This window comes from Equus caballus, chromosome 8, assembly GCF_041296265.1.
Source record: "Equus caballus isolate H_3958 breed thoroughbred chromosome 8, TB-T2T, whole genome shotgun sequence".
Classification (NCBI taxonomy): Eukaryota; Metazoa; Chordata; class Mammalia; order Perissodactyla; family Equidae; genus Equus; species Equus caballus.
In genome coordinates this window covers 3,805,582-3,818,537 of record NC_091691.1, presented here as the reverse complement: position 1 = coordinate 3,818,537, position 12,956 = coordinate 3,805,582, and the positions used below count along the sequence as shown (strand labels likewise).

The window sequence follows — 12,956 nt, the reverse complement described above, 5'->3', positions numbered from 1 at the left end:
TTATGCGACATTCAAGCAGCGCGTCCGTCCCAAAGGCCTGACCTGAATGCATGGAGGCGCACGGGCAGGTTTGAATCCTGTGGCCTCGCGATTTTACCGCCTTGTTCCGGGCCAAGGGGAGGGTGGAGGCGCGGGATGAGGACGCTTCCCAGCCCTTCAGGAACTCGAGGTTTTTATATCTTTCCTGAATGACTGCGCAGTGGTCATACTATTACCCGTGAGGAGGAGGGGCCCTGACTTCCCTCCCCTCCCCTGTCACTGTGCAGTGTGCCCTGGGGGGACCTCGTGGCACCGAGATTGTGGGGAGGATGAAATCACCCACAGCAGAGCATAGGGAGGTGGTCCCAAGTGGGGAGAGGTGCCCCTCGGTGAGGAGGAAGGAGGGAGGGAAAGGAAAGAAGGGGTGGGGCAAGCGGCACGGCCTGGCACGCTCCGTTATGTGTCTGCCGTGCCCTTATGGGCCACACGTACCTGCAAGCCATGTGCACCTCTGTATTCTTACCACACAATCCTCTCAGCTGGCCTGTGAAGCAGGACCCTCCCCTGACCCCCGGCTGGGCCTGGGTCTCAGTTTTCTCCTCTCTGAAGTGGGGGTGACCACCCAGCTCTAGGTGAGGTGAACATGTGAAGCGGGGGCGTTCTCTCCTCTCAGACGTGCCAGGCCTGGTCCAGCGTCTACTCCTTTGCTGGGGAAGTCCCTGCCCACCTGGTTCCCGTTTGCCAAATTGGTCCACCCTTCTAGTCTTATCAGGGTCCTCCTGCAGGAAGACCTCTGTGGCCAGCCCCCTTGCTGGGAGCATGGTTGGCCCGTAACCATGACCACCCACCCCGGGCCTGCACTGTGGGTGGTTGTGCCTCAGCACCCATAACTGTTGGACTGCAGGTTCCCCAAAGTACAGCCACGCACCGCTGGACATAGCCAAGAGCATTTAAGATAGTTACACCAATAAATGTTTTTATTTAAATAATTATGTGTTTTCAAGTATATCAGAAAAAAAGTCTATAATTAGCTCATCAAATCCATAATTTCTTGACCAATATTGCTAAGAATGAAGTAGGCATTTCAATTTTTAAAAGTGAATCACTTTGAAGAAAAAGATTGCTCACAGACCAAGTAGTGAAAGTCACTGTTGTCTTTCCTCTCCTCCCCTCTAGGGGTCTCTGTGGAGCCTTCCCGGAGAAGCCCTGAAAGCTCCTGGACTGGGACCAGAGGCAGGGTTGACAGCCTGATGGCCCTCACTTCCCTCCCAGCCACCCTCCCTTCTTAGGCCCAGGCCGGTGCCCACAGCCTCACCTTGCAGCAGCTCAGGACTCTGTCTGCCAGGATGGGAGCTGCTGCCTGGATTTTGGCTCTGCAGGGTGGCCCGAATGGAGCCAACTGCCTGGTGAGGCAGTGAGGCCCGGCCAACCCAGGGAGTGTGTACCAGTAGCAGACCCCTTTCAGCATGGGGACACCCCCTCCTTTGATGCTCACCTCTTCTCCCTCGGCTCTCAGGTGGCTGGCCCTGAGGGGCCCCGAGGAGAATGTTAGTCCCTGACCAATGGACTCCCTGGGACCCCAGCGCCCCCCTCAGACACCACCCCGCTGCGCCCCTCTGACAGCACCCTCCCTCTGACTGACCCACTGGAGGGCCTCCTGGTCCCTCTGCTTGCCTGTTGGTATGGAAAGCCTTCTCCGGCCCCTCCTTCTTGGGGCCTGTTTTCCCATCTATAAATTATTGTTCTGTTCAAGCTAGGGGGCTGGCCAGCCTTCTCCTTACGCCTCAGTTTCCCTTTCCTCACAGGGGCTGTTCTGCCACCTTCCAGATGAATCAGCTGAGGCTCTAAGGGCTGGGGGAACTTGGTCAAGGGGAGGACCACCTGTCATAGGCTAGCAGGATATCAGAGGTCAGGCCACCAGGGAGCCGAGCCCAGGATGCTCCTTCCAAGGGTGGGGGTAGGGACCGAGAGGAGTGAAACCCAACTCCTCTCAGACTCTCCACCGCACGGTGGGGAAACTGAGGCCCAGAGTAGCACCAGCTGGCCAGGGCCACCCAGCAGCAGGCCCCCGAGGTGACAGGCTCGGCCCCACCCAGGGAAGGACTGGGACCCGGGCCCCAGCCGCCGCCGGGCCAGCCCCTCCCCGTCCACCTCCCCCACCCCGGCGGCCGCCGCCGCCGCCGCCGCGGGGAGAGTGTAGAACAAAAGGCGCGGGGGCGGGGCCGGGCCGGGCGGGGCGGAGGCTATAAGGGGCGGCGGCCGGCGCGGCCCAGCAGGCCCAGCAGCCCCGGGGCGGATGGCTCGGCCCGCCGGGCTCTGCCGCGCGGCCCCGCGCGCTCTCCTGCTCCTGCTGCTGCTGCTGCTGCTGCTCCCGCCGCTGCTGCTGGCCCGGGCCCCCCGGCCACCGGTGAGTGCCCGCCGCCGGCCCGCTGCTCCTCCGGGGGGGCGCCGGGCACGCGGGCTGGGCCCAGTGGCCAAGCTGGACCCACGGGGGTGCCCGGGGTGCCCTGGCGCGGCCCGTTACCCGAAACGCTTTCTGGGTCCCTGCGGGCGGGATAGATAGTGAGCTTCCCGTCTTTGGAGGTGTGCAAGGGCAGCCTGCGCCGGGGCGCTCAGGCTGGTGAGGCGGGACTCTGCGCTAGACGCACGCCCCCTCCCAGCTTGGGGACGTGCTCCTCGGCGCCCCAGACAAGGCTAACCGGGTGTGTGCTGGGGGAGGTCCCAGCGGGAGTGGTTACAGGGCCGTCTCTTCATTGCAGGGACAAAGCACAGCAGGTCTCAGGCTGGTGTCAGCCTCCAGGTGTGTGGCCTCAGTGAGCTCACCTCCAGGTGTGCAGTGGGCTGGAGGATTAAGGAGGAGCTGGGGAGGGCAGGGTGCTGGGGGACATGGGGTCTGAGCCTGGAAGAGGCGCCACCCCCTGGGCACCTGTGAGCGGCAAGTTTGGGAGGCTTGGAGCCAGGACATGCTTGCGCGGCGGAGTGTAGCTCCAATGCGTGTGTGAGGGTGAGGCCAGGGTGAGAAAGGAGGGGGCGGAGAGCGCTAGTGAGACCCTCTGAGAGCAAGGGGGTGGGGAGAGAAAGGGGAGGGGAAGACTGTGTGATCTGGAGAGAAGAGAGTTGGTGTGAGAGAGCAGCAGAGTGAAGAGAGGAGGGATGTCACCGGGTGTGTGTGGACAGCCTGCATGTGCCCGCAAGGCTGCACCCTCCCCTGAGCTGGGGCTTTGAGGAACAAGTTACAGGGCACCAGGCAGAGCCCGGGCAACTGCACGCCCACAGGCTCCTGGGCGCCCGGACCCCTCGGACCCACCCCGCTGGGCCGCTGAGGCGAGCAGCCAGCTCAGGCAGGGATGGGCGTGTGAAGGGGGGTAGAGGCAGGAGTCGGGGGAGTGGTCCGCAAGGAGGGAGGTCTAACCAGGCTGGGCCCTTCTGTCCACCCGTGCCAGCTGTGCCCTGGCCTGTCTTGCCCTGCGCTTGCTATGGGAACAGGAGGGGACAGGATGGGGGAGTAGGGTGGGGGGGTGGGCACCTCCCCGCAGGCCCTGCCTCTTGCCCAGCCCCTCCTGGTCCCCTAGACCTTGGGGCAGAGTCAGGAATCCCCCTGGGTAGCTCTGGAACCCACAGGGGCGGGGGTTGGAGGGACCTACGTCTTCCCTGTGTGCCCCTTGGTGAGCCCTCTTGTGCCTCAGACCCTCACCCTCTCGTTGTGTCAGGTGGGCGGGAGAGAACGGCACCCAGGGCTGGGCTGAGGACTGAGTGCGAGGGTGTGAGGACAGGGCTCAGCAGGCACCCGGGAGACATTCCGCCACCTGGAGCTGCCCCTTTGACACTTGTACAGGGTCAGCTGGGGCCAGATCTGAGCCAGGCTGTTGTCTGTCACTCTGCAGTTATGCAGGGAGCATTTAGGGTCGCCTCCGCCATGTTTATCCCCAGGCTGCCTCCGTCAGGGCCAGGAATGCTCTGTAAATATTTATCCATCCCCGTTTGCAGCTTTCATGGTTGATGAAACCCCAAGCCCAGTGGGACAGATACTGTCTTCCCTCCTGGAGCCACCGGGGGAGGGGAGGGAAGGGGAAGATGGACCTGCCTAGCAACTGGCTGTGTGACTTGGGCAGCTTGCTTGACCTCTCTGAGCCTCAGAGGGGCTTGATGCTGCATAGAACGGCATGGTAATGCTCCCCTGTCTTCCTCACAGCCTAACCAAGTGCCCTCCCATCAGAGTCACCTCTGCTATGTCACCTCGCTATGGTCAGTTATCCCTGTTGGACCAACAGCAAACTGAAGTCCAGAGAGGGACACAACTAGCCTGGCCTTTACCCAGTGGTCCTCTAGTCTGGGGTCCTCCTTTATCTCCCCTCTACTGGGTGCCTCCCATTTTCTTGATTGGAAGGTGGTCCAGGGGCTGACTGCGAGCCTCTAGCTCAGCTGGGAGGCTGAGTTGGCCAAGAAATTCCTCGAGTATGTTTGAGGCTGTGGTTTGGTGCCTGCCCACCTCAGGGCAGGTCAAGGGAGGCTACTGGCCAAGGAGGAGGAGGGAATGCTCTGGAAGAAACACTTCTCAGGAATGTGGGTTTTGGAGCTAGGCCGAGAGCTAAAGTGGGGGGAGAGCTGTGGGTCAAGAGGAGGTCTATGCCCAGCTCTTGCCTGACTTGCTGTGTGACCCTGGGCAAAGTCCTTGACCTCTCTGGGCTCTGTTTCTTCCTCTGGGAAATGCCTGCTCCCTGACCCTGGAGGGCTGTAGGTGAGGTCATGAGCACCACCCCACCTCACTGAATCCCAGCAGCCATGAGAGGACCAGCGCACCCATCTTAGGAATCAGCCAGCTGCTCCGTGCCAGGCCTGCAGCTAGGGCATCTGGCTCCAGGCCAGAAAGGACTCGGGAAGATGAAGTGTGGGAGGTCAGTAGGGCAGAAAGCATGTGTTCCATCCTGGTAATGGGGAAACTGAGGCTAAGAGCCATAAATGATGGGCACCCAGAAAAAAGATCCCACTGGCTGGAGGCCTCAGTTGTAGCGCCTCCTGCTAACTGTTTCTCCAAGACCACTGGACATGACATGGGTGGGGAGCAGGAGGCCGCTGGCCTGCGAGGAGACCCTGCATAAGCCGTTCGTCTTCTCTGGACCTGAAAGCTCCCTCTAGCTGTGACTCCTGTTTTGAAGGAGGTCATTTAGCCCTTTGCCATGGCGCCATCCCCATTTGACAGATGGGAAAGTTGAGGCTAAGAGAGGGCAGTGACTTGCCCAGGGTCACTCGATCCAGGGTCTCCGTGGCATAGAACCAGGCCTCTGAATGTCAGCCCAGGCTCTTTCTGCTGCACTGAGTGTCCCATGACCCAGGACTCTGGGTGTGGACTTGGTGCCCTGTGGGGGCAGGAGAGGAAGGGGTGGTGTGTGAGTCCATTACTCACCCTCCCTCCATGGCTGGCCGCTCCAGGCCTCACTGTGGGGCAGGGGAAGGAGAGATTTCTGCCCATGGGCATAAACAGAGCTGGTAGGCTGGACCCAGGGCTGTTTGGGGCTCCCAGGAGACAACACAGCCCTGTCCTTCCCAGGGAGGGTCCTCGAACCCTTGCCAGGGTTGAGGAAGGAATCCTTTTATCCCGGAGGTTAGAGAGCAGTGTCGGGAGGGGCTGGGGAAGGCCCTGGTGGCTCATCACACAGACCTGGGGTCACCTCCTCAGTGTGAGCCCCTGCATATGTGAGGGCCCCACTTTGTGGGGGTGGGGTGGGGGTTCCACGAGCCCACCTGCAAAGTGCCTGGGAAGTAGGAGGTGCTCAGTAATTTCCCATTCCTTCTCTGTTGTCACCAAGGCGAGGCCCGCCGGGGTCCCTCCTCAGAGGTTTCAGGTAGGGGGTGGGCTGTGAGCACGACAGCCTGCCACCTGCGAGGTGTTCCCTGGGCAAGTTCCTTAACTTCTCCAGGCTCTGTTTCGTCTTCTGAGAAGTGGGTGGGATGAAGGTGGAGTTGGTGAGAGGTCCCATCCCGGGACTAAGAGCCTGTCTGTGGAGCTGATGGCTCCGCCACACTTATCAGCAGTGAGGCCAGGATCCGCTCGAACCCACAACCCAGTGCGGCTGGGCTCTGCCAGCTAACCAGCCGTTCAGTGAGCAGGCTCTGAGACTGGGAGAAAACTGCTAGGGCCTCACACCCCAGGTAGCTCCACAGCCCCCAGGGGTTCAGGAGCTCCACGTGTTCGGAAGACCCCTTCCTAGTGGGGGGCTCTGGAGGGTTGAGTTCTTGGTGGCTCTGGAATCAGGAGCTTGGGGGGCTGGGACACTGATCAGAACCCTGGGGCGCCTAGGTCCTGGGAGAGCCGCCAGAGGCCGAGGGTGGGGCCTGGGTGGCCCGGCTCCTGCCCCAAATATGGCTGTGGGGAGGCCACAGCCACCCAGGCCAGACAGGCCCAGACCAGACAGGCGCTGAGTCTCTCGGCAACAGCACCGCTCCGTGCCTCTCCTCCTGCTTTGCACGGTATCCCAAGCCAGGCCTTCGCCTCCGGCCTGGGGTGCCAGAGTCCTCACCTGGCCTCGCCATTCCCTTGCTAGGCGACCTCACGGGTCTCCCAACTTCTCTGAGCTTCTGCTTTTTTCATGCATGAGCACTGAGACCTCCACCCTGGGACTTGCAGAGATTGGGGATCTAAGTCAGAGTCACTGCTTGTGTCCTGGGGCTCCTGCAGGGTGGGGCTGGGCGTCTGGTAACTGTCTACTCCCCCCACCCACACACACCCACACATGGAGGGGGCGGGCAGACCTCATCTAGCCCTGCCGTGCACCCAGCTCTTGTGGGGTACGAGCGAAACTGCCCCCCAGAAATGAGTCCTGAGTTCCAGGTCCTTACTGGGGGCACGGCTGTGCTCAGGGCTTTACACTGTTGCCCTGCTTGCCCTCGGATCAGCACTGTGGGAGGTGTCATCCCCATTTGTCAGGTGAGCAAGTCCAGGCAGGGCTGCAGGGTTGCTGCCCCTCCACGCTAGGAAGTGGTGGTAGTGGTGGGTGTCGCGGGCAGGAGCCAGCTCCTGTAACTAGAGGGGTCTGGGGCAGGGACTGGGAAGAAAGGGAGGTGGAAAGGTGTTTGCTGGGGGCGTGTGGGGGGAGCAGGAGGAGCTTGCCTGGCTTTTCCTCAGCAGCGTTGTGGGGTCCATTCCTGGGTGTGTGTGGAGAGGACAGCCCGAGGCCCTCGGGGAGGGGGCGGGAGGCAGCAGGAGGCCTGGGAACCAGTCATCAGGAATCAGTCAGCCGTGCCCAAGGGCCCTGCCTGGGAGGTGGGAACGCCCTTCACTTACCCGGCGAGCCAGTGGGCTGGGGCTGAGCATGGGTGTGTTGATAGCCTACGCCCCTGGCCACAGCCACCAGTGCCGCGCCTGACCAGGCCTCACATCTTCTCTCCTGCCCAGGGCGCCCACCGCCGCCACCCACTGAGGAGGGGGCTGCAGCCCTGGCATGAAGCTCCTCCCAGCAGCCTGGCGCCTGGCCCTGCAGCCCAGGAGGTGACCCGGCCGCCTGGCGGCCCCAGACCTCCCCGCTGTGGTGTGCCTGACCCGCCTGACGGGCCAAGTGCCCGCAACCGACAAAAGCGCTTCGTGCTGTCGGGAGGGCGCTGGGAGAAGACAGAGCTCACCTACAGGTAGGGCGAGCGCCCCGAGCGGCTCTCCATCGCTCCGGTGTCCGCGGTGCGCTGGCCGCCCTCACCCCTGCCGCCTGAGACTCACATTGGAAAGATCTCCATGGTTAACACAGCTGTGTGTCTGCAGACCCCCAAGCCTTTCAGGGACCAACACCTCAGAACCTCAACTTAGATGCACACACAGCTGATACCCCCATACCTGTGCCCTCCCACAGCAGGGGGCCGTGCCTCTGCCAGCACGTGGAGTCTCCGCACACGTCTTGTGCCCCATAGACGTGCTGGGCATGGCCTTCAGCCACCCAGGCAGCCTCTATGGGGACCTGAGGGTCAGGCTGTGGGTTCCATGGCGAATGAGGCAGACACGGCCCGTCCTCTCAGGGTGCTAGGGCACTAGGCACATCACTGTCCAGATCTACTGGGACAGCTCGGGCTCTGTGCAGGGGGAAGCCGTGATGAGAGGCCCTGGGAGGGATGCAGATGCTGGGGCTTACACATCCTGCAGGCAGGCTCTCGGCCTGGGAGAGGAGGCACGTGAAGACAGGGCATTAAAACTGAGACTGCTGGGGTCTCAGAAATGTCCTGGGTGGGGAACTGGGAACCCAGAGGGGGCAGGTCAAGGGGCTAAGGTCTCCCCACAGTGAGTGGTACAGTCAGGTCTAGAAGGCGGGTCTTGGGGCTCTTGGTCCTGTGTCCTTTCCGCCGAATGCAGACACCTGTGTGCACCTAAGGACACACAAACCACCCAAAGATGTGCCCATGTGGCAGAGGGCCCATGCACCCTACCTGAGGCCCAGAGCACACCTGGCCCATGTCTGGTGTGCGTGCACTCCCACTGAGCATCCAGGGGCCACTCCTGGCCATCAGGGGCGGACCTTGTCCTGAGCGAGGCCCAGGCCCTTCCTCCTCCCCCAGGATCCTCCGGTTCCCATGGCAGCTGGTGCGGGAGCAGGTGCGGCAGACGGTGGCAGAGGCCCTACAGGTGTGGAGCGAGGTGACGCCACTCACCTTCACTGAAGTGCACGAGGGCCATGCTGACATCACGATCGACTTCACCAGGTGAACTGGTTGCCTGGGACCCTTTGGGAATAAGCCCCACCTGTCAGCAGCCACTGACTCTGCCCCACCCACCCCAGGTACTGGCATGGGGACAATCTGCCATTTGATGGACCTGGGGGCATCCTGGCCCATGCCTTCTTCCCCAAGACCCACCGAGAAGGGGATGTCCACTTTGACTATGATGAGACCTGGACTATTGGGGACAACCAGGGTATGAGCTGGGGACCCATGTTCCAGATAGGACAACTGAAGAGCATAGAGAATGGGGACTTGCCAGGTCCCTGAGCTGGGGTCTGGAGCCCGGGGTCTTGCTGCAGGAGGTTTGGGGATTGCTGGGCTATTTCCCCTTTCCAGGAACAGACCTCCTGCAGGTGGCAGCCCACGAATTTGGCCACGTGCTTGGGCTGCAGCACACGACGGCTGCTAAGGCCCTTATGTCCCCTTTCTACACCTTCCGCTACCCGCTGAGCCTCAGCCCAGATGACCGCAGGGGCATCCAGCACCTATATGGCCGGCCTCGGCCAGCCCCCACCTCCAGGCCCCCGGCCCTGGGCCCCCAGGCTGGGGTGGACACCAACGAGATTGCACCACTGGAGGTGAGGCGCAGGAGGGTGGGAAGACCGGAGGTGAGGCCCTGCACCCAGCTCCACTGCTCCACTAGCCTCTGTGGCTCCAACGTGGGCTCTTTCCTGGCCCTTCTCTCCCACCCCAGCCGGAAGCCCCACCAGATGCATGCGACGTCTCCTTTGACGCGGTCTCCACCATCCGTGGCGAGCTCTTCTTCTTCAAGGCAGGCTTTGTGTGGCGGCTGCGTGGGGGCCGGCTGCAGCCTGGCTACCCTGCACTGGCCTCTCGCCACTGGCAGGGACTGCCCAGCCCTGTGGATGCAGCCTTCGAGGATGCTCAGGGCCACATCTGGTTCTTCCAAGGTGAGTGGGGGCTGGGTGTCACACCCAGGAGACTTCTGGGAGACAGGAATGTTATGGCCAAGGGGAGGGACAGACAGACATTATGGGCAGACGGAGGGTGCCCTGAAGCCTTGGGGCCAAGGGAGAGCATGGCTCACTGCTCTGGGCACAGCTGGGAGGCTCCCGGAGGCGGTGGTTCTTGAGTTGGGAGCAGGCTAGACGGTATTGCACAGGGGTCTGTGGATTGGCGCAGTCAGCCCGTGAGCCACCCACTGGAGCAGGAGTGATTATGACCCCTGGTCAGAGATGGAGGTCTGGGGCTCAGGTAGGGAAGTGACTCACCTGAGGGCACAGCTTGGAAAAGGCAGAACTAGGATGTGGCCTAGAGCCTGTTCTGTTAACTTTCAGCTGTCAGACGAGAGCCTGGAGCATTCGAGGTGGCAGGGACTTCATAAACAAAGGCCCCGCTGGGGTGCTCAGCAAGCACTTGTCATGGGCAGCCACATGCCAGGGGAAGGAGCGGGAGGCCAGGCGGCCTCTCTGCTGCTTAGACTACCCTTTTCCACGGGGCACCTCTCAGCGCCTGCGCCTGTCCTGCTGGCTCCAGCTTCCATCTGGGGGTGCTGAGCAGGCGTTCCTGGCCTCTGTTTTACAGACAGGGAACGGAGGCTGGGAGAGTCTGTGGCGGTGGTGGCGGCTGGGCAGGCCTGTGGTGGCTGGCCATGGCAGTTGCGCAGCTCCGTTGCAGCCTCCCCCCTCTGGCAGGTGCTCAGTACTGGGTGTACGACGGCGAGAAGCCAGTCCTGGGTCCCGCACCCCTCTCGGAGCTGGGCCTGCTGGGGGCCCCAGTCCACGCCGCCTTGGTCTGGGGCCCCGAGAAGAACAAGATCTACTTCTTCTGTGGCGGAGACTACTGGCGCTTCCACCCCAGCACGCGCCGTGTGGACAGTCCCGTGCCCCGCCGGGTCACTGACTGGCGAGGGGTGCCGTCTGAGATCGATGCCGCCTTCCAGGATGCTGACGGTGTGTGGAGGGTGGCTTGGCTGGCGGCAGTGGTGCAGCAGCCGCATCTCCCTCTGGTGGTGGCTAGGCATCAGCTCCTCACCCCAGGTGCTTTGTCCAGTGCCTTCCCCGAGCCCCGCCAGGGCAGTGCCATATCCCCATGTTGCAGATGAGGACATCAGGGCCAGAGAGGTGCAAGGACTTGCCCAGGGCCTCGGCCATAGCTGGTAAACTGATAACCGCCGCACACTGAGGACCCCAGACGCAGTGCCAAGCTCCTTACACGTCTCAGGCAATTTTCAGATGTAGCACTTCTTACAAATCCAGTTTCCACAGGAGCAGAGGTTCAGGCAATGAGTCCCTCACCAGGGCCATCCAGGTGGATGGTGGGGAGCCAGGCCCCCAACCTAGGCAGGCCCTGCTCCTAACCACTGAACCTCCTGGCCTCCTGTTATCTCAAAGGACTAGACTGGGGTCTCACAGTCCAGTGCTCTCTCCTGTCCCCCATCCCTGCTTTGTTTCTGTGCTCTCCCACATCAGAGCCCACTGGGAGAGCTGTCCTGTGGTGGCCTCAGGCTCTGAAGCTCCAGGTTGCCCTTATCATCCACCTTGACTTAAGAGGCCCATCTGTGGCTGGTGGGTGCAGGAGTAGAGTGACTTGGAGGAGAGGTGGTGAGGAGAGCAGGACTTGCTTTCCCGAGAGGTAGGAGCGGGGCCTCTGAGGCTGCCAGCATCTGTCAGGCTGGGTGGTAGCTCAGACGACTCTGGGGCAGGTAGACAGGGCTCCCTGAGGGAAGGGAGGTTCTAGAAGGGCCGGCCTGGGGCCTGCACTTTTCAAGGAACTTAGCAGTGGCCAAGGCCTGCCTACCTGGTTCTCCCCCTGTGCCCGTCCCTGGGCACAGCCTGAGGGGAGGTGCGGGGCCCAGTGTGCAGTCGCCCAGGCCTGACTCTCCTCTCTCCTCAGGCTACGCCTACTTCCTGCGTGGCCGCCTCTACTGGAAGTTTGACCCTGTGAAGGTGAAGGCCCTGGAGGGCTTCCCTCGCCTTGTGGGACCCGACTTCTTCGGCTGTACAGAAGCTGCCAACACTTTCCGCTAACCAGCTGGGATGCCCTCAGGGCCCCTGACCCCTGCCAGGCCACTGACATCGGCTAGATACCTGTGGCCATCTTTGTGCCCGTGGGCCCCAGGCATGGGACAGAGCCCATGTCTCCTCAGGGGGCTGAGGAGGGGTGCTGCCACCATGACAACTGCAGGGGGGCCATGTGGGTCGTGGTCACCTGCCAGCGACTGTCTCATACTGGGAAGGAGGCTCTGGCGTTAATTAAGGGTGAGGGTGGTTCAGGTCAGCTCCACCCCACCTCATGCGGGTCATGGTCAAACCCAGCCACCCTCAATCTTCATCCCTGTCCCTCAGGGTAGGACCTCAGCAGGGCTGGGGGAGCTGGAGCCCTCACTGGTTGGTGATTCTGGAGATCTGTTCCCCAGGTTCCAGGCCAAAAGGTCCACAACCAGCTGGGGAGTGAGGGTGCTTCCTGCTGGAGCCCCCAAGCCCTGGAGGCCCCAGCATACCTCAAACCTCATCCCAGCACTGGGACCCTCCAGAACCATGTAAATGTGTGTATAGTGTGTACAAAGTCTTTTTTTAAAAAACTAAGGACTGTTATTAAACACGGTCATTTTCTATCTGCTTGCCTGGGGTCTCTCTGTGACATTGAGGCCAGGATGGGGAAAGGGATGGGCCAGGCAGGTGGGAGGCCTGGCTTGGGACCTACTCTGTCCTGGGAGCCAGGGTCACAGCCCACCCCACCCCCAAGCCTCTGGTCCTTGGGGCTGGACACAATGCTTGGGGCTCCTCCCGCTCCATTCCTCCATCACGTCTCACCGGATGCCTGTAGTGGCTTTGAAATTGGCTGCCCACTTCCCCACTTGCCCCTCAGATCCTCCTCCACTAAGTGGTCATTTCATCCTATCACACCTCATCCCAGCCACCATCCTGAAATACCGTTGCCCACGGCTGTTGGGACACAGAGCAAAACTCATGGTTGCCACGGCCAACCCTTCCTAACTCTGGAGTGTCTCCTTGCGCGCCGCCCAGCCCAGCATGTATCTTCTTCACAGTGGCACCTCTCACAGCTGCAATTCTATTAGACTGGAACCATATGAACTTGTCAGCAGGGGGCGGTTTCTGACCTGCTGCCCTGCTCACCTGGATACATGGATCACGGTGCTCTGATGCTTTGTTAGCATGGGTCACCGCTCCAGGCTCTAAGCGCCTGGGGCAGGGCTGGCCAGTGTCACCGCACAGCTGGGTTGTAGGCACAAAGCACAGTTAGGGCAGGAATGAAGTTCCCTCCCCTCCAGCACTCATCTGGTGCACCAGCCAGAC

At 61.7% G+C, this 12,956-nt stretch overlaps 1 protein-coding gene across 3 annotated transcripts; it reads left to right on the top strand.

The window, feature by feature from the left end:
* The first annotated feature begins 2,213 nt into the window (after positions 1–2,213).
* On the top strand, positions 2,214–12,253 carry MMP11 (matrix metallopeptidase 11). 3 transcript variants are annotated; one of them, XM_023646756.2, is made up of 8 exons: positions 2,214–2,386; positions 7,373–7,602; positions 8,515–8,658; positions 8,736–8,869; positions 9,013–9,254; positions 9,371–9,587; positions 10,332–10,589; positions 11,533–12,253. In XM_023646756.2, exons 1-8 carry the CDS (start codon positions 2,276–2,278, stop codon positions 11,664–11,666), a joined length of 1,470 nt encoding a protein of 489 aa, XP_023502524.2. In that variant the 5' UTR covers positions 2,214–2,275; the 3' UTR covers positions 11,667–12,253. The 3 variants fall into 3 exon arrangements, 2 of the variants coding, with proteins under 2 accessions (XP_023502524.2, XP_023502523.2); XM_023646755.2 differs by having other exon boundaries at positions 10,222–10,589; XR_011441287.1 differs by having other exon boundaries at positions 2,225–2,386; positions 9,013–9,587; positions 10,222–10,589.
* The last annotated feature ends 703 nt before the right edge of the window (positions 12,254–12,956 follow it).